This window comes from Dermochelys coriacea, chromosome 1 (genome assembly GCF_009764565.3).
Source record: "Dermochelys coriacea isolate rDerCor1 chromosome 1, rDerCor1.pri.v4, whole genome shotgun sequence".
Lineage (NCBI taxonomy): Eukaryota > Metazoa > Chordata > Testudines > Dermochelyidae > Dermochelys > Dermochelys coriacea.
The window spans coordinates 468,463-495,935 of NC_050068.2; the positions used below are offsets into that span (position 1 = coordinate 468,463).

The 27,473-nt window shown below is 52.1% G+C and overlaps 1 protein-coding gene across 1 annotated transcript in view; it reads right to left on the bottom strand.

The window, feature by feature from the left end:
* The window catches only part of DNHD1 (dynein heavy chain domain 1), a 145,328-nt gene that overhangs the window by 65,326 nt on the left and 52,529 nt on the right, over positions 1-27,473 (bottom strand). The window contains 6 exon segments of the mRNA XM_043503758.1: positions 16,187-16,312; positions 17,615-17,831; positions 23,767-23,858; positions 25,784-25,982; positions 26,478-26,605; positions 26,895-27,171. Of these exon segments, the coding sequence (XP_043359693.1) occupies positions 16,187-16,312; positions 17,615-17,831; positions 23,767-23,858; positions 25,784-25,982; positions 26,478-26,605; positions 26,895-27,171 (1,039 nt within the window).

Here is a 27,473-nt window from a genome sequence, read left to right on the forward strand (position 1 = left end):
TTCTGAAGTTTTTTTGTTGAAGAATTGCCACTTTTAGGTCTGTAATCGAGTGACCAAAGAGATTGACGTGTTCTCCGACTGGTTATAATTGTTGCAGAGCAAAGGGCCAGGGTACATAAATGGCCAACACTCTCTCTCCTGGCAACTGATGGCCTGGGCCCTTCCCCCCTGCAAGGTGATAGCTAAAGGGAGGACAAAGGAATCAGGTGACCTCCTGGCCCAGAGGAGGAGGGGCTGGAGGGGGAGTCAATTGGGGGCTGGCTGGGGACATGGAGTGAAGTGCAGATGTGGTTGTCCAGCTCACTGCCCCCCAAAATGGACCCGGCTGAGGGGTCCTGTTCTCTGTACCTACAAGCTCTGTGTTAGACCATGTTCCTGTCATCTAATAAACCTCTGTTTTACTGGCTGGCTGAGAGTCACGTCTGACTGTGAAGTTGGGGTGGCGGGATACTACTGGGGGTTTGTACCCCACTTTAGCTCCCTAGCTACTCCCATCACTGACCTATATAAGAAGAAGAAGCCAGACCAGGTGGTCTGGACCGAGCAGTGCCAGAGGGCTCTCTGTGCACTGAAGGAGGCTCTAATCCAGGGCCCGGTAAATCTGGTAAACCCGGACAGTGCCAAGCCCTTTTCAGTGTTAACCGACACCTCAGATGCAGGGCTGGGCATGGTGCTAATGCAAGTCGATGCTAAGGGGGGGAGACAGCCATTGGGTGCCCAAGCAAGAAGCTGCTGCCTTGGGAGCAGAATTACGTGGCCATAAAGAAAAAATGCCTGGCCATGGGGCAGGCCCTTAAAAAGCTGCAGCTGTATCTATTGGGGCGGTGCTTGGCAGTGTACACTGACCCCTCTGCCCTGACATGGCTGCATCCAATGAAAGGTTATGATGCCGAGTGGCGGGTGACAGAGACAAATGGCCACAGGGTGGCCAAGGTCAAGATGGGGGCTCTTAACCAAGAGAGCCTGAATCACAGCCCTCCAGGCTGGAGCACTGGGAGAAGACCCGATCCCAGTTTGAACCCCAGGGGTTTTGCAGTGGAAAAAGGGCACAGGCCGCATAAACTTTCCCAAATGCGGCCTGCAAGTGCCATCAAGCACACCCAACCAAAGGGAGGGTGTGAAACAGGAAAGGCATAAAACTGGAAGGGCCTGGTGTAAGTCCCACCAAGGGGCAGGGAGAGATGATGGGGCATCCATGGGAACATTGGTGGGTTCGAATTTCCCCAGGTCACCGGCTAAAGTGACCTCGCTCAGTTCGGTCTCGAAGGGTGAGAGTTGTGATGAAGTGGCACTGTTCTTAATGTTTCCTCTGAATACTGTAGGAGTGCCTTAGTTTCCCCTAGGCATTTCTTAAGTCTCTAGGTGGTGGGATAGGGCAGGGGGTGTAATTGTTGCAGAGCAAAGGGCCAGGGTACATAAATGGTGACACTCTGTCTCCTGGCAACTGATGGCCTGGGCCCTTCCTCCCTGCAAGGTGAGAGCTAAAGGGTTGGAGAACAAAGGAATCCGGTGACCTCCTGGCCCGGGAAAGGGACAAAGCCCAGAGGAGGAGGGGCTGGAGGGGGAGGCAGTTTGGGGCTGGCTGGGGACATGGAGTGAAGTGCTGACGGGGTTGTCTGGCTCACTGCACCCCAAAATGGACCCGGCTAAGGGGTCCTGTGCTCTGTACCTAAAAGTTCTGTTTTAGACCGTGTTCCTGTCGTCTAATAAACCTCTGTTTTACTGGCTGGCTCAGAGTCATGTCTGACTTCGGAGTTGGGGTGCAGGACCCTCTGGCTGCCCCAGGACCCCGTCTGGGCGGACTCGCTATGGGAAGCGCACGGAGGGCAGAGGATGCTGAATGCTCCGAGGTCAGACCCAGAAAGGTGGAAGCCATGGGAGCTGTGTGTCCTGCAGACAGGCTGCTCACAGAGAGGAAACTTCCCCAGAGTCCTGCCCGGCTTCGTAGGGAGCAGTTCCAGAGCATGGCCAGGGGACTCCATGACAACCTGTGCAACTCATTGCCCTGGGACGTTTTGGTAGCAAGCCGAACTGGATTCAAAAGAGAAGAGAAGGTTACTCATCCTGTGCATTCACTGAGGTTCTTCAAGGTGTGTTCCTGTGGGTGCTGCACTGTAGGATGGCAATGCCCCTGTGCCTGGGACTGGAGATCTTCATCAGCAGTGCCCGTCAGACGCACATGCGCACCTCTCCCCTTTGCACTGTGCACAGGACGTATATACAGCGCTGTTCCATTCCTTCTCTGCCACACAGAGTATGTTTGTTTGGTTCCAAAGCAGAGGAGAGGAGGGTGGGTAGTGGAGCACCCACAGGAACACATCTTGAAGAACTTCAGTTACTACACAGGGTGAGTAACCTTCTCTTCTTTTCCAAGTGATGTCCCTATGGGTGCTCCACTTGTAGGTGACCAGAAGGCAGTGACCCTAATTGAAAGGCTGGGGCTTTGGAGCAACATTTACTGTATATGATAGGACTACATGTCCTAGGAAATGGGGACATTATTGAGAAAGGCTATCAAGGTGGATAATGAGTGCGTGGAATGTGTTCAATTGAGGCAGGAGGTTGTCTATCGTGGCATTTGTAAGATAAATGTATAAACTGTAAGATCAACTTTGAAAGGTATTGTTTAGATATGGCTGTGCCTCTGGATGTTTCGGTGGTGGAGAAGAAGAAGTGTATTTAGTCCTATCCAAGTAAAAGCTAATGCTCGTCTCACGTCTAGAATGTGTAGAACTGCCTCCTATTGGTCACTGTGAGGCTTTGGGAAAAAGCTAGGGAGGTGTATTGGTTGGTTGAGATGGAAAGATGTTGGGACCTTAGGTAGAAATCTTGGATGTGGGTGAAGTGTAACTTTGTCCTTACAAAACAATGTATTTGGTGGATATGCCATAAGAACTGCGATTTCGCCAACTCATTGGGCAGAAGTGATGGTGACGAGTAAGGCCATTTTCATTGACAGGTGCATATAGGAACCAGTTACCATCAGTTCATATGGAGTCTAGTCAGAGAACGTAGGATGAGGCCAAGGTCCCAGGCAAGGGTCAGGTCTCTTATATGAACATAAAGGGTTTGGAGACCCTTCAGAAAATGTTTTGTGAGCAGATGTGCAAAGACGGAATGACCGTCTATGGGGCAGTGAAAAGTAGTGATTGCTGCCAAATGTACCGGAATGGAGCTAGTGGATAATCCTGACTGTTTCAGGTGTCACATGGAGTCCAGGATAAGCAGTAGTGGAGCTTGTGCTGCATGAACTTGGCGGGAGGTGCATCAGCAGTGAAATCTAGTCCATTTGTGCATGTAACACAGTTGTGCACATGTCACATTCGCTATTCAAAAGTATCTGTTTCACTGAGTCTCAGCAGTTATTTCTGGACTCCAGAACCACGGAGGAGCCAGGCTTTTTTGAGATGAAGCATCTGTGTGTTGGGATGGAGGATGTCCTGTGAAAGAAGCCATAGTGTTACGTGGAGAGAGATCGTTCAGCATACCATCATGTGGAGGAGGTAAATATACTAGACCTGTTGTGGCCATGTTGGAGCTATTAGTATGACATGAGTTTGGTCTTCCTGTATCTTGTGAAGTACTCATGTCACGGAGTGTGGGGGAGTCTGGGGCCTGCACCCCTCTTCCTGGGATTCACTGTGACTCTCAGCCAGCCAGTAAAATGGAAGGTTTATTGGACAATAGGAACACAGTCTAAAACAGAGCTTGGGGGTACAACCAGGACCCCTCAGTCAAGTCCTTCTGGGGGAGAAGGGAGATTAGACCCCGGCCCTGGGGTTCCCTGCGTTCCACCACCCAGCACCAAACTGAAACTAAAACCCCCCCTAGGAGGCTCTCCCCTGCAGCCTTTTGTCCACCTTCCCAGGGCAGAGGTGTTACCTCCCCTTCCCCCTCCCCCTCCCCCTCCCCCTCCTGGGTCAGGTTACAGGCTCTCAGGTATCCCATCTGCAGGGAGTGAAACTCACCTGCCACATTCCCAGGTCAACACTCCCCCCTCTGAGACTGAACTGAGCGGGGCCACTCTGACCCGTGACCTAGGGAAGTTCAGGGCCCCCTCTCCGGGACAACGCATCCGCTATCATGTTGGCACTTCCCTTCACGTGGACCACGTCCATGTCATAATCCTGCAGGAGCAGGCTCCACCTCAGGAGTTTAGCGTTGGCTCTTGGTGCAGCCAGGTCAGGGGAGAGTGGTCGGTGTACACGGTAAAGTGTCGCCCGAAGAGATATGGCTCTAGTTTCTTGAGGGCCCACACCATGGCCAAGCACTCCTTCTCGATGGCCACGTAGTGTTGCTCCCAGGGTAGCAACTTCTTGCTCAGGTACACGATGGGGTGTCTCTCCCCCTTTTCATCCTCCTGCATTAACACTGCCCCAGTCCGGTGTCTGAAGCGTCAGTGAACACCATAAAGGGCTTGTCAAAGTCTGGGTTTGCCAGAACTGGGCCACTGGCCAGAGCCTCCTTCAGCGCCCGGAAAGCCTCCTGGCACTGCTCAGTCCAGACCACCTTGTCTGGCTTCCCCTTCTTGCATAGCTTGGTGATTGGGGTGGCTATGGCGCTAAAGTGGGGCACAAACCTTCGGTAGTATCCTGCCATCCTAATAAAGGCTTGGACCTGCTTTTTGGTGTGGGGAGCGGGCCGGTCTCTGATCACCTCCACCTTCGCTGGTTCTGGCTTTAGGCAGCCGCTCCCCACCCAATGGCCCAGGTAAGATACTTCAGCCATCCCCACCTTGCACTTCTATGCTTTTACAGACAGCCCAGCCTCCTGGAGTCGGTCCAGCACTTGTCTAACCTGGGACACATGGACCTCCCAGGTCTGGCTAAAGACACAGATGTCATCAATATACGCCACGGCAAAACTCTCCATCCCCCTCAGTAGCTGATCCACCAGGCACTGGAAGGTGGCCGGCGCTCCCTTGAGGCCGAAAGGCAGGATGAGGAACTCATAGAGCCCCAGAGGGGTGATAAAGGCCGATTTCAACTGGGCATCTGCATCCAGCGGCACTTGCCAGTAGCCCTTTGTAAGGTCCATGGTGGTAAGGTATCGAGCTCCTCCCAATTTGTCTAGGAGCTCGTCAGGCCTGGGCATGGGGTAGGCGTCAGATACAGTGATGGCATTGAGCTTCCGATAGTCCACACAGAACCGCTTCGACCTGTCCTTTTTGGGGCCCAGCACCACCAGCGAGGCCCAAGGGCTGGCAGATGGCTGGATCACCCCCAAAGCCAGCATATCACTGACCTATCTTTCCAGGTCCCGAGCCATTTTCTCTATGACTCGGAAGGGGAAGCATCTTATCGGCAGGTGCGATCCTGTCTGCACCCGGCAGACAGTCAGATTAGCGCGTCCAGGCTGGTTGGAAAACAGCTGTCGGTACGGTTGCAGCATCCCCCTGATCTCAGCTTGCTGGGCAGGGGTTAGCTGATCTGAGAGGGGAATTGTTTCCAGGGGGGAACCAGCTCTGGTTCCAGGGAATAGATCTACTAAAGGGTCATCTCCCTGCTCCTCCCAATGTCCACACACGGCCAACACCACATTCCCCCTGGCATAATATGGCTTCATCATATTCACATGGTGCACCCGGCGGTGGTGTGCCCGGTTCGACAGCTCCCCCACATAGTTTACCTCATTTAGCTGCTTGACAACCTTGAAAGGGCCTTCCCAGGCGGCCTGTAGTTTGTTCTTTCTCACGGGGATGAGAACCATCACCGGATCCCCGGTGGCATAGGCGCGGGCCCGCACCGTGTGGTCATACCAGACCTTCTGCTTCTTCTGGGCTCTGGCCAGATTCTCCTTGGCCAGGCCCAGGAGTTCAGCAAGTCTCTCTCGGAAGATCAGGACATACTCCACCACTGACTCTCCATTGGGAGTGGCCTTCCTCTCCCATTCGTCTCTCATCAGGTCCAGGGGGCCCCTCACCCTCCTTCCATATAACAGTTCAAAAGGCGAAAATCCAGTAGACTCCTGGGGTACCTCCCTGTACACGAATAGCAGGTGAGGTAGGTACTTGTCACAATCCTGCGGGTGCTGGTTCATAAAGGTTTTCAGCATCATCTTTAGCGTCCCATTGAACCTCTCCACCAGCCCATTGGACTGGGGATGATACGCTGAGGCCCAGTTGTGCCGGACCCCACATTTCTCCCACAAGCACCGGAGCAGGGCCGACATGAAGTTGGATCCTTGGTCTGTCAAGACTTCCTTGGGGAACCCCACTCGTCTGAAAATGGTCAGCAGCGCATCTGCCACAGTCTGCTTCAGTGGAAGCTCAGGGCACTGCCTCAGGGTAGCGGATGGCAAAATCTACCACCACCAGAATGTATTTCTTCCCTGACCGGGTCGTCTTGCTGAGAGGCCCCATTATGTCCATGGCCCCCTTCTGGAAAGGTTCCTCTATGATGGGCAAAGGTCTCAAAGCCACTTCCTCCTTGTCCCGGGCCTTCCCCACCCTCTGACAGGGGTCACAGGATCGGCAATACTGCCAGACAGTGGTAAAAACCCCAGGCCAGTAAAAGTTCTGTAGCAGCCTCTGCCGGGTGCGCCGGATTCTCTGGTGCCCTGAGAGGGGGATGTCATGGGCTGGGTACAGGAGCTTGCGGCGATACTTCTGGGGTACCACCAGCTGCCTCCTGACCCCACAGGACTCCACTTCCCCTGGGGGAGCCCATTCTCGGTACAGGAACCCCTCCTCCCACAAGAACCTCTCCTGGCAACCTCTCCTCATGGTCCGTCCCGCACTGAGGTCGGCCAGGTCCCTGAGCTTCTGCAAGGAGGGATCTTTCTGCAACTCGGCCTGGAACTCAGCAGCTGGGGAAGGGATGGGGCCCGGTTCCCTCTCATTGGCTGGGTCTGAGGCCACAGCCTCTCTGAGCCATGCCCCTCGGCACTCCCTCCCCACCAGGGTAGGGTCCCCGCGCCTCCGGTGTGGTACTCTCCCCAAGGTCAGGGCGCAATGCCCCTCGCTGGCTCTGGCTACGGGTCACCACCAGGGCGTTCTGGGGGTTGCTTGGCCAGTCCTCTAGGTCCCCCTCATCAAAACCTCAGTGGGCAAATTGGGCTCCACTATCCTTGGTCCCCCATTTCAGATGTACCCTTGCCACGGGCACCTTGAATGGGGTCCCACCCACCCCCTTCAGGGTCAGGTAGGTGTTGGGCACCACCCGATCTGGGGCCATCACCTCGGGCCGGGCCAGCGTCACCTCCGCGCCCGTATCCCAGTATCCATTGACCTTTCTCCATCCACCTCCAGGGGAACAAGGCACTCTCTCCGGAGGGTCAGCCCCGTGCCCACTCTGTAAACCGAGAACCCTGAGTCCAGAGCCTCCAGCCCTCTGGCGGAGCTGGCCTGGGGTTCTCTTCCCTCCTGAGCAAGTGGTAAGCTGGCAGCCCCCCTTGCCTGGGTTGTCTGCCCCTCGTCCAGCTGGGTCCCTACCCAGTTAACCCTGCGTAGGTTGGGTCTGCTCAGTGTGTCCCTGAGCCTGGGGCACTGGGTCCGTACGTGGCCTCCCTGGCCACAGTGATAGCAGCTCAGGTCACGTTGGTCCCCTCTAGTGGGTCGGAGGGTCCCGACGCCAGGTGTTTCCCTTGGGAGGGGGTTCTCCATATTTCCCCGCTGGGAGGTCCCATGGTGACTCTCTCTCTGCATCGTGGGGGGCCTGTTCTTTTGGGACTCCTCCCTGCTACCCCCGGACCTACTGTTCACAAACTCGTCGGCCAGCTGCCCTGCATGCTGTGGGTTCTCTAGCTTTTTGTCCACCAACCATAGCCTCCGGTCGGAAGGGCACTGTTCATACAGTTGCTCCAGTACAATTAGGTCAAGCAGGTCCTCTTTAGCTTGGGCCCCAGCTGTCCACTTGTGGGCATATCCCTGCATTTGGTTGACCAGTTGAAGGTATGTGACTTCAGGCATTTTACGCTGACTCCGGAACCTTTTCTGGTACATCTCGGGGGTCAGCCCATACTCACGGAGCAGGGCCTTTTTGAACAGTTCGTAGTCCCCTGCCTCCGCCCGTCATTCGGCTGTACACCTCCACGGCTTTGGGGTCCAGTAAAGGGGTGAGAAACTGGAGCCTGTCTGCAGGGTCAACCCTGTGCATCTCGCAGGCATTCTCAAAGGCTGTCAGGAAGTTATCTATGTCCTCCCCCTCCTTACGCTGGGCCAGGAAGCACTTATCAAAGCTCCTTGCTGTCTTGGGTCCCCCCTCACTCACCGCAGCCGGGGCCCCACTACTCCTCAGCCTGACCAGTTCCAGTTCATGCTGCCTCTGTTTCTCGTTCTCTTCCCACTCATGCTGACGCTGTTTTTCATGATCCTCCAGCTCCCTCATTTTCATCTCCCTCTCCCATTCCAGCCGCCTCCACTCCAGGGATGGGGAGCTCCGCCCGGAGGATCCCCTGCTGGCTGCCAGAGTCAGAGTGCCCTCGGTATTTGCTGGGCTTCCCCCAACCCCTCCCCCAGGCATAGGTAGGCAGGGTCTCGGGATGTCCTCGGCAGCAGTCTGACCCCTCCCAGCCCAGTCAGGCCCTAGGGCCCACGCTGCATCCACCAGGCGGCTTCCCTCAGGGACAGGGATCGGGTCATCCAAGCAATCCCTCTCCTCCAACTGGGCAATCAGCTGTTCCTTGGTGGACCTCCCAGTGCGCAGCCCCCTCTGCCTGCACAGCTCCACCAGGTCGCTCTTAAGGCATTTAGCATACATCTCTCTGCTGACCACTCACAGGCCTGGGCAACTTTCCATGGTTTCCAGGAAGAACCTGTGTGATCTTGGAGATGCGCTCCCCAACCGATTAGGGAGGCATCGGTTGTTAGGATCATAGTCGACGTTGGTTGGAAGAAAGAAACTTCTACACAGACATTATTGGGCTGTGTTCACCACAGTAGTGAGTCCTTGACTCGCATCAGCATGGATAAGAGTTTGTGGAGGCTGTTTGTGGGGAAGATATACTGAACGGAGCCATGCCTGAAGACATTCCATATGTAGTCTTGCGGGCCTGACCACAAACATGGCCATGTGGCCTAGAAGTTGGAGACAGGTTCTGGCAGAGATCTGAGGGCAGACCCATGCGTTGGATACCAGATGTGTCAAGAATCTGTGAGGTGATAGGAAGGCTCTTACTTGTATGCCATCCGTTGTGTGATGATGAATTCCAGCTGTTGTACTGGCATTAAAGTGGACTCTTCTAGATTCATGAGGAGACCTAGTTTCATGACCAGGTCCATCGTTATGTGGACAGTTCAGAGAGTGTCAGTTTTGGATGGGGCCTTGAGGAGCCAGTCATCCAAGTATGGAAAGATAATGACTCCTTGTTTTCTGAGGTAGGCATTGACTACCGCCAGGACCTTGGAGAACACCCGAGGCACTGTGGACAGCCTGAAGGGCAGTACTTTGTACTGGTAGTGGTCATTGCCTATGATGAATCAGAGAAATTGTCTGTAGGCAGGGTGTATTGTAATATGAAATTATGCATCTTGGAGGTTGAGGGCCAAGAACCAGTCTCCCTGTTCTAGTGCTGAGATAATAGTGGAAAGGGTAACCACCTTAAAATGTTGCAGTTTGACAAACGTGTTTAGATTGCGAAGATCCAGGATGGGTTGCCAGCCACTGAATTTCTTCTGGATCAGGAAATAGTTGGAGTAAAAACTCTGTCTCACATGCTGGGAAGGGACCCCTATTATGGCTCCCAGTTGCAGAAGAGGATTTATTTCTCCCCATAGAATGGAATTGTGAGAAGGGTCCCTGAAGAGGGACCAGGAGGGGGGATGGCGAGTGGGATAGATAGGAAGGGGATGGAGTATCCTTCCTTGCTTATTTCTAGGACCCACTTGTCTGAGGTGATGAGTCTCCAAGATGGGGAAAATGGAGCTAAACAGTTGCCAAACTGCTAGGACGTCGAAGATGGTGAGAATGACTGGAAGAAGGGAAAGAGTCTCAGGGCCTTGACCACACCTTCAAAATTGCTGCTTCAGTGGATGTGTGAGAGAGGTAGCCTCTTGAAGAGTGGGTTGTCTACGTTTGGTAGGAGGCCTCTGTCTTTGGCGCCGGGTGTCATAGTGCTGTTGAGGAGTGTACTGCTGTGTTCAGGATTGTGGCGGGAGTTGGTACTTCCATGAGCGTCTCTTTGGTGCTGGCGTGTAGATGCCAAGAGATCAGAATGTAGCTTAGGAGTCCTTAAGGGAGTACAGAGAATCGTCCATGTACTCCGAGAATAGTTTCTGGCCTTCAAAAGATAAGTCCTCTACCATGGTTTGTACCTCCTTAGGAAAACCCGAGAGGTGGAGCAGGATGCATGCCTCATAACCACAGCAATTGGATCAGGTAGCAGTATCTGCAAAGTCTAATGAGGCTAGTAGGACTATTTGAGCTGGGAGGTGCCTTTCCAATATCAGGGACTGGAATTGCTCTTTCTTGGCCTTCGGTAGGTCCTGGCAGAGTTCCTCCAATTTGCCAGAAGCTGGGAATGGGTGACAGAGGTTGGATTACCTCTTCTGTTCATTCCCTCTGAAGCACCTAGCATTGGCCACTGTTGGAAGATAGGATACTGGGCTAAACGGACCTTTGGTCTGACCCGGTATGGCCATCCTTATGTTCTTATGGAATAGTTTAAGTAGTTATACTTAGCCATAAGGGCTTTGTAGTTTGAGATTCTAAATTGGAGCGTGGCTGATGACTATGCTTTGCATCCAAACAAGTCTAGGCATTTCCTATCTCTGTCTGGATGACTAGAATGAGATTGATATTGACAGCCTTTCTTTTGCACCACATTGACTACCAAAGAATTTGGGTGGGTGTGTGCAAGAGCAGAAATTCTGTGTTCTTTGTCGGAACATAGTATTTCTTGTTGGTGCATTTGCAGGTCGGAGGGATGGATGCCGGGGTCTGCCACAACACCTTTGTGTGTTGAAAAGAGCCTTGTTGATGGGTAGAGCGATCTTGGAGGAAGAGGATGTGTGGAGGATATCCAGTAGTTTATGCTGCTGGTCCTTGACTTCCTCCAAAAGGATCTGTAGGAAGTCTGCAATCCTGTGGAATAGATCTTGAAAGTGCCTGAAGTTGTTGGCAGATGTAGGGGTGGGGGCATGATAGCCTCAACAGGGAAGGAGCTTCAACAGGGAAGGAGGCATTTGGATGGTGCCGAGGGCTTACTCGGTGCTGATGGCTTCGTTGATATAGGAAAGAACGCTAGTGTTGGTGGAGCCTCCTCCTTCTGTTCCTCCTCTTGTTTTTACTCTTCAGTTGGTAACAGCACGGGTTCAGCTTCCGGAGGATGAGAGACTGATGGAGAAGGGAGAGGTGTAGGTCTCCAGCTTTGATCTCTGGGAGGGCTTCCGAATTGTGCCCTGCACATGACCCAAGAGTCCCAATATGGTCAGTTTGGAAGGAGTGGCACATGTAGCTGCATCCATGGTGGTTCTTGCCAAGACTGAGGACCAGAGGTAGACTATGGGTAGTGAGGATGAGCAGGTGTGATTTGTCTAGTAGATGAGGAAGTGATGTCTTCCTCCTCCTCTTTATCCTCATCACTGGGGAAGGGAGGTGCCTTGGGGGGGAGGGATAGCTCAGTGGTTTGAGCATTGACCTGCTAAACCCAGGCTTGTGAGTTCAATCCCTGAGGGGGCCATTTGGGATCTGGGGCAAAAACTGGGGATTGGTCCTGCTTTGAGCAGGGGGTTGGACTAGATGACCTCCTGAGGTCCCTTCAAACCCTGATATTTTACGATTCTATGATCCAAGGCGGAGAGAGGGGGGAGTGTCATGAGTCTGGAGAGGAGGGTGAAAGTCGGGGGAAGGTCATGTCAAAGGAGTGTCTGATACTAACAGGTCTTTATAGTATCTAAAGTCTTGTGGAGGGGGAAAAAGCATCATCAGTAGTAGTGTAAAGACGGTGACAAAGGAAGAGTGTATGCCCCTGAGGTGTCAGTAGATGGCAGCAGAAACTTGGTTGGCACCGAAGATTTGGTCAGTGCTGATGGCTTGGTTGGCACTGAAGACTTGGGCAGGGCCAATGATTTGGATGGTGCCGAGGGCTTACTCGGTGCTGACGGCTTCGTTGATATAGGAAAGAGTGCTAGTGCTGTAGCTCCTGCATTTGGCCTGTCTCATTCCCCAGAGCTGTAGGTTTGCCCGATTAGGGTCTGTAGACCTTTTCTTTGTGTCAGTACCCGAGGTACTTGGACGGGCCCTGGAGCTGTGTCCCCTGTCAGATAATGTTGAGGCCATAGACCTGGCCAGGGATGGTGTTCCAATGATGTGCACCTCAGAGTGTGAGGAGGGAGCCCATTTCTTTCTGTCCAAGCAAGAAAGGGATGACTTTCTCTTCACAGGATGTGGGGAGTGAGGATTAGCAGATGACCTAGCAGAGTGTGGGGCCCTCTCCAGGAGGAGTCTGAGCCCAGATCCAAAGCCAGTTGCAGCAATTTCTCCATGAGGAGAAGTTTTAATCTGATGTGTTGGTCCTTTCTGGCTCTGGGTTTCAGGCCAAGGCAGTGGGAACACTTTTGCAGGATGTGTCCCCTCTCCCAGACAGTGGATGCACTTAGTTTGGCCGTCCGTTACTGGGAAAGTAGCCCTGCAGGAAACACACCTCTTAAACCCAGAGGATTCAGGCATAAGGGTGACAGAAAAAGGCTTCCCAGGCAGAAAGCAGGAAAAAACAGAAACCTAAGCTATGAGTGTGACAGGTTGGATCACAGAAACCCCCTTGGGGCTGCCAACCGATGTGCCAAGACTACTTCTGCTCCTGCCTTCCCTGCCAGCTTTGGACTCCAGAACCTTGCCTGGTTGTGCCAGACATGCTTGCCGGCTACAAACACAGACCAAGGTTTGAACCACATCCCACAAACAGCAGGCTTAACTTTACTGATGATACAACAATTAGCATATTCGTTTAATTACACACACACACAAACACACACACACTGCCCTGCCACTCAATGTTATAGTTACTAGTTTAGAGTTTGGATCAATCTAGTGGCCAGCTAGGTTGATCATGGGTAGGGAGGAGCTGGGTTCTGTTGATTGTGACATGATGCTTTGGGGAAGTCTTGGCAGGATGAACCCAAAGTTTTATGGCAAGTCACCCTGTTTATATAGTGATTTTTTTTATTGGAACCAATGAGTTTTGCACCATCATGCTGTAATCAATTGTTGTTTGATGAGTGTTTGTTTTTTTAAATTGTTTTTTTATTTTTTATTTTGTTTTTTTATTAATTTTTAGGGAGTTATTTTATGCTGGTTTTGATTACAACTATTTGTTTTTATTGATAGGTGCCTGTTTTATTTTTAGAGTTGTTAATTTGCTATTTTTTGATATTTTAATAGGGGCATGTAGCAATTCTTGCATTTGTTTGGGTTTTTTTTTTAGAATATTTGGTTTACTGATGGCTTTTATACTTATTTTTTAATATTTATTTTTTATTTATATACAAAACAATTAATTTACAGAAAACATTTTGAACAGGAACATCAAATTGCAATGCAGAAGAAAAACAATTATGGCATTTTTTAAACTTATTTTAAAATGCTAAGCTTATAACGAAGTGGTGACCTTCAGAGGTCTGTTACTGCCTTGAAATCAGTCCAGACACAAAGAAATTCTGGCTGATGCATTTTTATTAATGGCACATTAGGCCTTTTTTTTTTTCTATTTAAAAAGAATGGCTGGCAGGATATGGTCAAATTATACATTAATACATGCAACATTATTATTTTATAATTTTTATTGTAAATGATACAAAATACAAACATAACATTTTATGACTACACAACAGCACCGGGACAGTCTCTTGCTGCTGCTGAGTCAGAGAGGACGGCACAGGGGAACAGGATGGTGTTCAATGGCACTGGTACCAGTCGACAACCCTGCCAGAGGCTCAACGTGCACCAGGCAGCGCCTTGGCTCCAAGCACACTGTATCCTGCTTCCCAGGTTGATTGCTGGACAGTGGTACCTGGGATCTCGAGCTCCTGGATCATGGGTCCCTCAATGCCATCTTCCAGTGTTTCTTCTTGGGTTTCAGAGATCAGTGCTGAAACTCTGCCCCAACAGGAGGAGCGTTCTTAACGCAAGTGGCAGTGGTTGGTGACTGCCCTGAGCGGGAAGGTTGCAAGGCTGGGAGCAGGGCTGCGTCCATAAGAAGGGGCTTTAACCTAACTCACAGACCACTAAGGCCAGAAGGAACTATCGTGATCATCAAGTCTGACCTTCTGCACATCACAGGCCAGAGAACCTTACCCGCCATTTCTGCAGTAGGTCCATAACCTCTAGCTGAGTTACTGAAGTTCTCAAATCTGACCTCCTGGTCCTTTTAGGTTCTGGGCTTAAAGTTCCTGCAAATCTGGCAATCGTCACTGATGTGAGCTTCTCCTAGGCACTTCAAGCACTTGGAGTGCGGGTCACTGACTAATATTGGCTTCTTGTATCCATTGCAAAGTTTGAAGCCCATGAACCAAGGCATGCCCCAGCACTGAGCGTCGGTGCCCAGAACTGACAGGAAATGAAGCATAAAGGAAGTACACTAGTAAAAGAAAAAGGAACCCTACTGCTGAAACACTACACTAAGACTGCTAACGAATACCAACTACATAAACTAAAAAAGGCTAAGAAAGAGGAAAACACTTGCGGTAGCATGCTGTGACAGCCGTCACAGACGGTAAGAAGGAACTGAGGGGGGGTGGGGATGGCTTTGCCCTTTAGAGCACGAGCAGCAGCAGCACGAGCATACGCTGCCCCGACGGTATCACTTAGGGAAATCTCTGACGCTGGTGCACTGGGTGTGCACACAGCTGAAGTGGAATGGACACGGCAATCACTTGAAAAACCGTGCAAATCCATCGTGTGGGCACACAAAGCATTCCTGGTGTCCGTTGCCCATGTGCACTTGCTGGCTGAGTGTACCAGTTCAGCCACCCGGGGCAAATGGCCCACCTTTGGATTCACAAAGATTGTGATGGGCACAGCAAGACTCAGTGATGCAGACAACATTAATAACACTGGGATCGAAACAGTTCTATAAACAGCACAAGTGAGATTTCGATCAGCCAATCGCACATTCAACCACCCCTCTACACCCACACCAAGCCATTGGAGAACAGGAGATGGGTTCATAAGCCAAGACAAAAGGGGGTATGCTGGGTCCCCTAGACTAACAGTGGGGACAGTAACTCCCATTATGTCCTTTGGTATCATTTGGAGGGAATAGTGTCCTTGAATGTAGACCCCTGATCAGAGGAAAGCCCTGGCATCATGAACTTTTCCAGTGCAGGCTACATTGCTGTTCACAAATTGGCTTCTGTGGCCCAAAAGGGCCTGCATAACAATGGAGTAGCACCCTTTGAGGAGGGCAAGCTGTGGGCATGTGGATCCCATCAATGGTCTGGCGCAGTTTGGAAAGTCCATCCTCTCAAAGGGAGTGGGGACATGGCCGGGGGCTTGCTTTCAGGCCCACTGGCCAGGGCAGGTGGAGGGTCCAGGGCTCCCCACAGTGGCCTGGGCTCCCTGGGCAACTCTTACCATGGCCTGACTTCGGCTTCCAGCCTGGCCAGGGAGTGGGGCCTCGGGGTGGGGCCTCGGGGGGAAGAGGAGGAGCAGGGTAGTCACAGCTCTGGCACCAACCCCTCCACACCCCCACTTCTACACAGGCTCCAGCACTCCTGGTGCAGACCCACAAGACAGCTTGGCTGGATGTGTTGGTGGGCTGCAAGAATTTCCTGTCAAGTGCCATGGGATGGACAGTCACGTTTTCCCACAATGCACCTCAAACAAGGCTACAGAGGCTACAGGTGGGGAGGGCACAAGGAAGCGTGGGAGAAGTTGGTTGGACTGGGCTCTGCGTCGTGCAATGTGGACACATGAGCATGGGTATGAGTTCCTGGTCCAGAAATCCGAACCCTAGGGTCAGTATTCAGTGTGGACGTTCAAGTCCAGGCCTGCAAACACCAGTTCCCACAGATCCTGGGCTCACATTGTGGTGCGGGCAGACTGTGAAAGGAGAAGCCAACACTAGGCAAAGCAGCTGTAAGAAAAGGGAACACCCAGGCAGAAATCAACCTGTCACCCCCTCCTGTCCAACCAGTGCCAGGTGCCCCAGAGGGAATGAACAGAACAGGTCATCATCAAGTGATCCATCCCCTGTCACCCACTCCCAGCTTCTGGCCAAGCATTTTCCCTTCACACCCCCAGGCCCTCACCAAAGCCACGCAAGGTACTGGTCCAGCTCTCTGCCTCCTCCCGGAGCTCCATGGCGTGGGGTGAGAGGATGATGTTCTTCAAGGTTAACAGGCTTTTCTCCGTCAGGGCTTTGAGTTCTGCTGTGTCTGGATTCAGGGAGAGAAGAGGTGAAGACTTTGGCAACCCCAAGAGGCCCAAAGAGGTGCTGGGACCAGGGCTGAGGCCTCGCTCACCGGTGTACACACGGGGGCATTGGCCCAGCATAAGCCCTGTACCTTGGTGATGGAGACCCTCTGAGCTGTGGACACTCCTGGGGTGCTGCTGCCCGAGCCCTGGACTCTGGGACAGTGGGTGGGATGGGTGAGTTTCCCCCAAGCCTGGAGCCTGAAACTTCTAGTGAGGATGGGAACCAGCCAGGGCCACAGCAGCTCAAGTCCTACACTCCTTGGAGAGACTCCTGGGAACTCCAGGTGGCTGCACTGGACAGAGTGGAGTCCATGTCCCAAGGGGACTCGGAGCTGTGGTCTGGCCAGTCTCAGAGATGAAAGGAGCGGGTAGTCAGAGAACAACAGCCGCCCCATGTCTCCCTGGGAGGGAGAGTGCTGGCTCTGGTCGCAGCTCTGCTCAGACCCACCTTCCCCCCTCGTGCTGCCTGTGACAAAGTGGGAGTTTTTGGTAATATTTTCATTATTTCTACACATGCCTCAGTTTCCGCTGTACTTTGCATTGCTACCTGTAGGGGCCACCATGCTGCCTGGATGGAATAAACAGGGTAATTAAGGAAATGGTTGAAACTGAGCCAGATTAACACAGGGTCAGAGAGACACTAGGAAGTCCCAACGACGGAACACCCAACGCTCAGCAGTGGGGAGCTCTGGCAGGTGGAATTGTGAACTCCACATGCCCTGCCTGGAGACAAAGGACTGGAGATGGCCAGCAGGGGTTTCTGAAGAAGTTGGCTGCTCTGCCCTGGGACTGGGTCAGGACAGAGACAGGCACTTGACTGGTGTTTTGCACTGGCTTGGCCAGGGTGCATATGGCTTCATCTTTGCCTCTCTGAGCTAGCCAAGGACTTTTGGATTCTGTAGCCAGGTGACTAATAAAATGTTACCTTGTTTGCAAAGGCTGCCTGGTATCACTGCAAATGCTCCCTCAGAGCTTGGCGCGCTGACGGGGCCAGTACCAGCCTCCCACAGGCACCTGGCTGGGATGGAATCACTGCAGGAAGCCACGGGAAGAGGCAGGTTTGCTGGTGCCCAAAGGCCAAGTCTCAGAGTCTTGGAGGCTGCAGGCCTGCCCTATGTGGCTCTTTGGGACCCAGCACACTAAAGGGGTCGCTCCCAAGGGATTGGTTACAGGCTGGGGCATAGCCCAGACCTGTGAATCTCTGATACACCCCACTGGTCAATCAAGCCCTGATATCAATGACTCTGGGCCCCACTGCTCACCAGCCAGCACGAAGGTGCCGCTGTCCTTGGAAATGTACTCCTGCTTGGGTGGGCGGTAGCGCCTGTTGGGTGGGCGGCAGGCACGATCAGGCAGTGGGGCCTGGTAGGGCACGCTCAGGATGAAGTTGACCAAGCGGAACTGCCTCTCAGCCCAGGCCTTCTGCAACCGGCGCAGGTTGTCCAGGGACTGGCAACAGCCTCGCTCACTTGACCAGATCTGGGGGCACCAAACACACGCTGAGTGGGAGCAGCAGGAGCAGGCGTGAGCTGCAGACCAAGCTGTGCGCATTCAGGCTTGCAGCAGCTCTGTAAGAGACAGGCAGCCCCGCTGCACAGGGCAATGCCACGACAGGTTGGAGCCTTTCCTGCTAATCTAGCAGTTTTCAAAGTTTTTGAGCTGAGCCCCCCCCCTTGATTTACACTTTTTGGTTGCACCCCCATACCCCAAACAAAAATAGACGCAATACCCACCCCTCTCCCCTCAGTTTTTCAGGGTGTGGGAAGGCACTAGCGGCAGTCTCTGGGGGCAGAGCCAGTGCTGGGCACAGAGGCTGCCAGGAGCAGAAATTGGCACGCCCACAGCAGATGTTGACACTGACCCGCACACTGGGTGGCCTGCCGCCGTGAGTCAGGGGGTGGAGGTGGTGTTCTTCCCTGAGCACCGCCATGCAGAGTTAGCCCGAGCTGCCAGGGGTTGCTGCTCACCGCACTCACCTGAACATTCCTCCATGCCCCCCGTGGGACTCTGTACCTCAAAGCAGTTCCCTGAAATCCCCCTATATTCACCCCTGTCATATAATAAACGTATACTTGGTACAAAGGATGCCTTCTGAGGCATCTTGATCTGTTGAATATTAATGTCCTGTTGGATTGTGTGTGCTGTCACTGTATGGGAAGTTATGAAGTTTTGCTATGTGTGTATTTCTGAAATACATGGTGAGGTTGGGAACACCCACAACCAGCCTTTCAGGTACAACAGAGGAGCCAAACATGTTGATAGCCCATCAAGGAAAGAATCCACTATCTCAAGAACTGTAGACAAAGGGGACTGCTCAGAGAGAGCTCCTGAACAACGGAGACGGCTCAAACAGAGTGCCTAGACAACGGAGACTGCTCAGAGAGAGCTCATAGATAACAGAGACCGCTCAGAGGGAGCTCCTAGACAACTGAGACTGCTCAGAGAGAGCTCGTAGACAATGAATTTGACATTGCCCTCCATATGCTTTATGAAAATATGCTAATGAGTGGTGAATATAATATAACTGGAATATATTTCATGCAAAAGGTCTCCAGTAAAGTATCATTACAAAGCTTATAATCTACTGAGTGTGTTCATCCTATTTGTATGAATGTGTCATTCTTGTCTCTGAAGCTAGAAATATGAAGTATTACTCTGAAGTAACTATGCAAAGTGTGGGCCATTAATGGTGGCTTGACATCTTGATGGCTCCATTAACTAGGACAATTGATTGTAAATGGCTCTGTTTACTTGTAAGCCTTCCTGTGTTCCCATGAGTCAGGATGGAAAGAATGGAGGTTTGAGGTCTCACAAGACATGTGACCATGTCACCTGGTACTGGAATCCATCTTAAACCTCGTGCTTTTCCATTTAGAAGGAAGGGTGGGAACCCAGAGAGAGACAAAGGATTCCTGCCTTGTGCCAAGGATATAAAAGGGGGTGGAACAGAACGTAAGGGGCTGCAGTCATGAGAAATCCCCTAGTTACCACGTGACCTGGAACTAACAAGAACTGTACCAGGGGAAAAGATTGGGCCCAGACAAAGAAGGAGTCTAGTCTGTGAAAGAAGTTTATTAGAACCTCTCTGAGGGTGAGATTTACCTGTATTTAGTTTCTCAATGTATTAGGCTTAGCCTTGAGTGTTTTTGCTTTATTTTACTTGGTGACTTACTTTGTTCTGTCTGTTATTACTTGGAACCACTTAACCCTACTTTTTATTCTTAATAAAATCACTTTTGTTTATTATTGAACCTAGAGTAAGTGATTAATACCTGGTGGAGCAAACAGCTGTGCGTATCTCTCTATCAGTGATATAAAGGGCGAACAATTTATGAGTTTACCCTACATAAGCTTTATACAGAGTAAAATGTATTTATTGGGGGTTTGGATCCCATTGGGAGCTGGGTGTCTGGGTGCTCAGACAGGAGTACCTGCTGAGTGGTTTTCAGTTTAAGCCTGCAGCTTTGGGGACATGGTTCAGATCATGGGTCTGTGTTGCAGCAAGCTTGCGTGACTGGCTCAACAAGACAGGGTTCTGGAGTCCCAAGCTTATAGGAAAAACGGGCTCAGAGGTAGTTTCAGCACGTCAGGTGACAGTCCCAAGGGGGTCTCTGTGACCAAACCTCTCTCTATGGAGACCTCTCAGAGAGAACTCGTAGAGAATGGAGACCGCTCAGAGAGAGTTCCTAGAAAATGAAGACCGCTCAGAGAGAGCGCCTAGACAATGGAGACCACTCAGAGAGAGCGCCTAGACAGTGGAGACCTCTCAGGGAGAGCTCGAAGACAAAGGAGACCTCTCAGAGAGAGCACCTAGACAACGGAGACCACTCAGAGAGAGCTCATAGACAGTGGAGACCTCTGTGACATGATTGAAATGAACTGGGACCGTATAGAACATTGTTGCAACCAAGGCCCTACAGTGGCACCAAATCTTGTATAAAGGGGGTCAAATAAGGCGTCTAAGACAAGGTTATGGATTGGTGGTTAGGATTATGCTATCTGTATGCATGTATCATTTTTGTATTTAAAGATATAAGTATTGGCTCTCTACTGTCTGTATTTCAAACTTGTACTATGCTTCTGGGTGACACCACAGACAAGTTGGTATCAGCTCTGCCTAGCCTGCTTGATGGTCCATTAAGGACCATCAGCTATACAATTAACCCACTGAGAGAAGGCAGACACACCTTGTGACTCAGGAAGGTATGCAATGACATGCATTTGGACAGAACTCTGAGGTTTTTCCAGGCCATGTGATGGACAGCTTGTCTTTGGGACAAAGAAAGCAAGACCACATGGCAAGAGAATGTAAAAAGCTGCTGCAGCTCCTCCATCTTGTCTTCAATCCTGCTTCATACCTCTGGAGGGACTTTGCTACAAATGGAAGCTCTACACAAAGGACTGATGACCCATCCCAGATGTGGATGTATTCCAGAGTCTTGATTTGAACCTGCAGTTTATTCCATCACTGCTACAAGCCTGAACTAAGAACTTTTGAGCTGTAGCTCACGAAAGCTTATGCTCTAATAAATTTGTTAGTCTCTAAGGTGCCACAAGTACTCCTTTTCTTTTTGCGAATACAGACTAACACGGCTGCTACTCTGAAACTTAGTGTGCATAGAAACCCCAGCCTTGGGCTGTAACTGCCCTGCTCTAAGCAATTTGTCCTGAATTGGCACTCTCAGTTGGGTCCCGCCAGAACCAGCATCGTTACAGATAGCCAGTTAAGTTCCTCACACTGTACCAGGAACAAAGGCTAGACTCCTGTCATGGAGTCCCCGGGTAATGCTCTGGAACTGCTCCCTATGAAGCCAGTCAGGACTCTGGGGAAGTCTCCTTTCTGTGTGCAGACTGTCTTCAGGACACGCAGCTCACACAGCTTCCACCTTCCTGGGTCTGACCTCAGAGCATTCAGCATCCTCTGCCCCTCCATGCGCTTCCCATAGCGAGTCCGCCCAGGTGAGGTCCTGGGGAAGCCAGAGGGTCCTGCACCCCAACTTCGCAGTCAGACGGGACTCTCAGCCAGCCAGTAAAACAGAAGGTTTATTAGATGACAGGAACATGGTCTGAAACAGAGCTTGTAGGTGCAGAGAACAGGACCCCTCAGCTGGGTCCATTTTGGGGGGAAGTGAGCCAGACAACCATGTCTGCACTTCACTCCATGTCCCCAGCCAGCCCTAAACTGCTTCCCCCTCCAGCCCCTCCTCCTCTGGGCTTTGTCTCTTTCCCGGGCCAGGAGGTCACCTGATTCCTTTGCTCTCCAACCCTTTAGCTCTCATCTTGTAGAGGGGAAGGGCCAGGCCATCAGTTGCCAGGAAACAGGGTGTTGGCCATTCTCTGTGTCCAGACCCCTGCACACACCTGCCCTCTAGGGCTCTGCAACAATCATACACCCTTATCCCACCCCCTAGATACTTAAGAACTGCATAGGGGAAACTGAGGCACCCCCACAATATTCAGAGGAAACATTAAGAACAGTCCCGCTTCATCACACAGCCACATTTTGGGAGGATGCTAGGAATCAGGCCCCCCATAATGCAGCATGGACGCTGGAACCCCTGGGTTCAGCAGTTCCTAACCTCAAGTTACCAATGAGAGTAGATGCTCAAGCCCTAGGTTAACAAACCTAGGGCCTGCTAACTCGAGTTCCAGTAACCCAGGGATTACATTGCAGTATAGACCTACCCAAGTCCAGCGCCAATCTTCCCCAAAATGATTCCTAGAGCAGAGCTTTCAGGAAAACATCCAATCTCAGTTTAACAATGGCCAGTGATAGAGAATCAACCACGACCCTTGGTAAACTGCTCCAGTGGTTAGTTACCCTCATGGTTAGAAACGCACTCCTTGTTTCCAGTCTCAATTGGCCTAATAGACAGGGTAGTTTGAGAGGGCGAGAGGGAGAACCCCTGTCCCATAAGGAAGGCTCATGGATACCAGAGGAACTACTGGGGAACATCAAAGAGGACAAAAGACTTTGTTGATTTGCTCTCTTTCCTCCCCAATGAAGGGGAGACTTGCAAGTGAATTCCTCCCACTAGCTGACTTTGCAGCTCGAAGCAGAAGAGTGGGGGAAGGGATAAAAACCCATAACAAGGAGGAACTGTATCTTGTGGTTGCTTGGACTCTGAGAAGCAAGGATTATACTAAGCACAAGCCAAAGTGCTCAGCCTGGGTTAGCCCTAAAGGACATATAGAACTTGCTTACAGAAGCTTCTATTATTTTTTGAAACTTAAGATTGTCGCTCATTTGCATATGTATTTTTACCTGCTTTAACCTTGTAAATAACTCTCTTGTTTCCTTTTCCTATTTAATATTACCTTTAGCTAGTTTACTAAAGGATTGGCTACAAACATTGTCTTTGGTGAGAGATCTAAAGTGCAACTGACCTTGGGTAAGTGACTGATCCTTTGGGACTAGGAGCAACCTGAATATTGCTGTGACCTTTCGTGTAAGGGACCATCTATCATAAAGGTATTGGGGTGGCAAGACAGAGTGGCGTACCCAAGGGGACCGTCTGTGACTCCGTGTCCAGGCTGTTATAGTGCCTGAGGAGTTCACACTTGATAACCAGTTGTTTGTGCCCTTGTTCCTAACAGTCGCCCTGAGGTTGGTACCCACACTCTGGAGTCACTGTAGTTCGTTTAAAATCCTCCTGAGATACTAGTGAAATGAAAAGAGTGTTACCATCATGATAGGGCATGATGACATCACCTGGGTTTTTTTCAAATACAGAACATTTATTTAACACATCTGCCTATTATTATTGATAATTCTACCATTTCCATTTAGTAATGGACAAATACCATTGTTAGGATTTTTTTTTGTTCCTAATATACTTTAAAACTCATCTGCTGGCCATAGGTTTCTCCTTATTCCCCTTGGCTTTCCTTATCAATTTTCTACAATTCCTAGCTTCAGATTTATATTCATTACTAGCAACTTCCCCTTTCTTCCATTTGTTTTTATATATATATATAATTTTTACAGCTGCCTTCCCTTCCCCTCCAGACCCGCCCCGCTGCCTGAGAACAGAACTCCCTGAAGATTCAGAGCCTCTCAGCCACCTGTGGACACCAGGGTAACAGGAGGTCCTCCCCCAGGTCAGGACTATACAGGGGAAACCCATCCCCCTCAACTCCACGCTTTCAGCCATTCAGCATCTGGGCTGGGGTGCCCAGCTCAGTGCCCCCAGTGGGACCAGAGGGGAAGGCCACCCATAGGGAGTCCAAACTACCCATGTTGAACCCATGCTATCACTGATCCTGACCACCCAACACCGAGAGTCACATGGCAGGGTGAGCCTGCCCATGGATCCAGGTCCCGCAGTGATGGGTGAAAGCATCATCCCCGCTCCATAGCCATTTGGCCACAGCCGAGCCCCCATCCCACAGGGCAGCAGTGGGCCTCTCTCACCTTGAGGATGGTGTCGCTGTGCTCCAGTAACGGGTAGGACAGCAGCTGGCCCAGCGTGAACTGCAGGTTGCCAGGGCACTTCACTCCCATTGCTGCAAGAGAATACAAGGGGATTACTGTCAGCACCCCAGTGCCTAGACCCTCTCGCAGAGGCTGCAGGGAGTCCTGAGCTCCAGCAGGCACAGGCAAAGCTGCGGGCCCCAAGTTCCAGACATGTTCATAGATTTCAAGGCCTGAAGGGACCATTAGCTCCTGTACAGAGAGTGACTGATGGGTACCTAACGGCTGAGCCACAGCCAGGCTTTTAGAAAGAGCCTCTAAACCACCCCGATGGGAAACCACCCCATCCCTGGGGGAGCTGCTCTGGACTCATTCCACACCCGATTTACACATCTGCACCTGATTTCCAGGCTGAAGTTGTCTAACTCTGCCTTTGCCTGGGAGATCGCAGAGCCGGCGGCCCACAGAAATCTCTCCTCATGTAAGTATTTGTCGACCAGGACCCCTTCACCTAGCCAGACTGAGCTCCTGGAGTCTCTCACCAGAAGGCAGGTTTTCCAGACCTTGAGTCGCTGTCACTCTTCTCTGACCCCTTTCCAATTTGCCAACGTCCTTTCTGCAGTGTGGACAGCAGAATGGGACACGACACCCAGTGCTGGTCCCACTAAAGCCAGGTCCGGTAACACCACCTCCTTGCTTCTCGACATTCCCATTCAGCCTGCCCGGGTACATGTGCCCTTGCAGCTAATGGATGGCCTGGCAGCTCATGCTCCAGTGGGCTCCACCAGGAGCCCGCAGGCTTTTTCAGATTTCTTGCTTCCCAGGGCACAGGGGTCCCTGGCCATTAACTGTGAGCTACATTCTTTGTTCCTAGCCGAGGAAGGGCCTGGTATCTGGCTGTATTAAATCCTGCGGTGGAAATGAGCCCCCTTTACCCAGAGATCCAGGTCGCTCCGGGGAACTCACCAGTCACTAGCACTATTTACTACTCACCACTTTTTGTGTCAGCTGCAAACTTTGCCAGCAATGATTTTAGGTTTTCTACCAGCTCATTGTGAGGCTGTGGACTAGCCTTGGGCTGAGAACTGCTCCCTGCAGGACCCACTAGAAACCCCCCACCGACATATCAATGCCCCTAGCTCTGACACAGCACTTTTCATCAGTCCTCTCAAAGCACGTTACCTCACCACACCCTGGGAGGCAAGGCAGGGCTATCCCCAGTGTACAGATGGAATCAAGGCTCAGAGAAGCTAAGTGACCTGTCCAAGGTCACACAAAAATCCATGGCAGAGTAGGGAACTGATCCCAAGTCTCCCAAGGCTGAGAACAGAACTCCCTGAAGATTCAGAGCCTCTCAGCCATCTGTGGACACCAGAGTCACAGGAGGTCCTTCCCAAGGACCACTGGATCATCCCTCTCATCGGCATGAGACTATGCATCCCCATTCCTGATTACCTTCTGGGCTCTCTGAGATAGCCAGCTTTAATCCATTTCATGGGCCACGCTGATTTAGTATAGTGCCAATGTTTAATCAGAATGTCGTGCGAAACTGAGGCAAAGAGCCTACAGTCTTTTACATAAGCCCAGCTCCCTGTGCCACCCAGACCTGCCATTGGGTTGCCTTTACCTGCCAAGCTCTGGTGCATAAAGCCATGTTCTGGGCACTGATGCTGCTCCAGCAGGACACACCCTTTCACTTGCTGGGCCATGCTTAAACCAACTTCCCACGTGTCCAGGCTACTGTACCATAAAACCCCAGGAGCTCTCCCCAGACTGATCATCCCTAACCCCTCTCAGAGCCAGCACTGAGCTAAGCAGGGCAGATACAACTCCTTCCATTTCTCCCAGAGCTCTGCCTCTTCAGCCCCTTTCGGGGATGCCAGGAGTTCTCTCCACTTTGTCAAGGCCTTTCTGGGCCTGAAGTTGCCGGAATGCAGGTCCCCAGGGATGATGAGTCTGCAGAATTGTCCCCACTCTGCTATGGATTTTCCCTCCCATCACTCCCTGCAGGGCTCACCCATGAAGAACTCCCTCCAGCAGCTATTCTTCATGAGCGAGCTGGCCAACTTCTGAAGCAGGGGCAGAAACTGCTGGAAACTAGTGATCATGTGCACACAGGCCTGCAGGATGGGGTGATCGGCAGGCAGGGACTCTTCCATGTGGGATACTTCCCTCTGCCACTCAGCCATCTTCTCCGTGGCCAGTGGGGCGTTGAACTGGTAGGACAGAAAGACCAGCGGGTGCTCAGATAGCCCTGGAGGGAGGTGCATCCCTCAGGCAAACCCATCCACACTCAGGAGAGCCCTATGGAATAGCAGGGGCGGCTGCAGGTGGGAATCAGCAGAGCTGTGAATGTGTGGGAGGAGGCCAAATTTGGGATAACAAGGGAGATTGTAAATCAGGATTGGGGGCACTAGCAGAGCTGAAGTGGGCAGAGCTAAGGGCTGGAATAGCTGTGGGCCAAGAGTGAGGGGAACCAGCAGAGCTCAGGGCTGAGCTAGCAGGGTGCTGCGGGTTGGGAGTGAGGGGCACCGGCAGAGCTGGGGGGAGCCCAGGGCTGGGCTAGCAGGGGCTGTGGGTCAGGAGTGAGGGGCACTGGCGGGAATGGGGGGGCAGGGCTGGGGGGAGCAGGGGCTGGGCTAGCAGGGGCTGCGGGTCGGGAGTGAGGGAACCAGGGCTGGGATAGCTGTAAGGCAGGTGCTGGTCGTTACCTTGCTGAAGGCGAGGCACCTCCATTCAGTGATCTGCTCGGAGATGGTGCGGAACAGCTTCCAGACATGCTTATGGGCCTCAATGAGCCCCCGGCTCCTGGCCACGAAGGAGACGTCTGTCCCCTCCCCTGGGAAAAGCAAGGACATGACATTCACTCGGGAGGACTCTCGCCCACACCCCCAGCCAAGCAGCAGCGCAGGGGCAACGCAGCACTCCCCCTGCTGTTCTCATGCAGGCTGGGTGCAGAGCCCCCGGGACACAGGGAGGTGGGCAGGGTCCTGGAGATGAGGGGAATCACAGAGGCATTTCCCTGGGGATGCGAGGGTGTGTGCTCTGGGAAGTAACAGGGACAAGTAGGGAGTCCTGGGGTTCTGTCTCCCCAGCAAATGCAGGACGGGGCCCCATTGCTCTCATGCCTGTGAGGATCCTCTGGGAGCGGCATAGCTCAGCCACACGGGTGGCCATGGCCTGGAAGCGGCAGTGCAGCTCTTGCAGCTCTTGCTCCATGGCACACGGGCTCTGGGAGGGGTCCAGGAACTGCCCTGTGGTGGCCATGGTCAGCAACTCCTGCAGCTCCTGTCTGCCTCTCTGCAGTGAGTCAACCAGCTCAGCAACGATGCTGAGGCGCCGTGAGACAATGAAGTCCGAGGCCTCCTGCTGCTGGTACTTGAAGGCCTCCCAGGTGTCCAGGAGCTGGGGACAGAGGCAGACCCCAATCAGGGGGACAGCCAACACATGCAGACACTACCCTGTGCTCTGGCTAGGCTTTGATTTCTACTATGAAGGGATTAAAAAAATCCTCTGTTTTGGAAAGGCTGTTTTGGCTCCCACTGGACACCACTCCCAACAGGAGCAGAATCCAGCGTGGCCTGCTGAGCAACCACAGTTGGTAAAGGGAGCTCTCCCCCTGCGAACGGGGTCTAAGGAGTGAAAGAATCGCAGGACTCCAGCCCAGAAAGGGGAAGGCTCAGGACTGACAACTGGAGGGGCTCCGT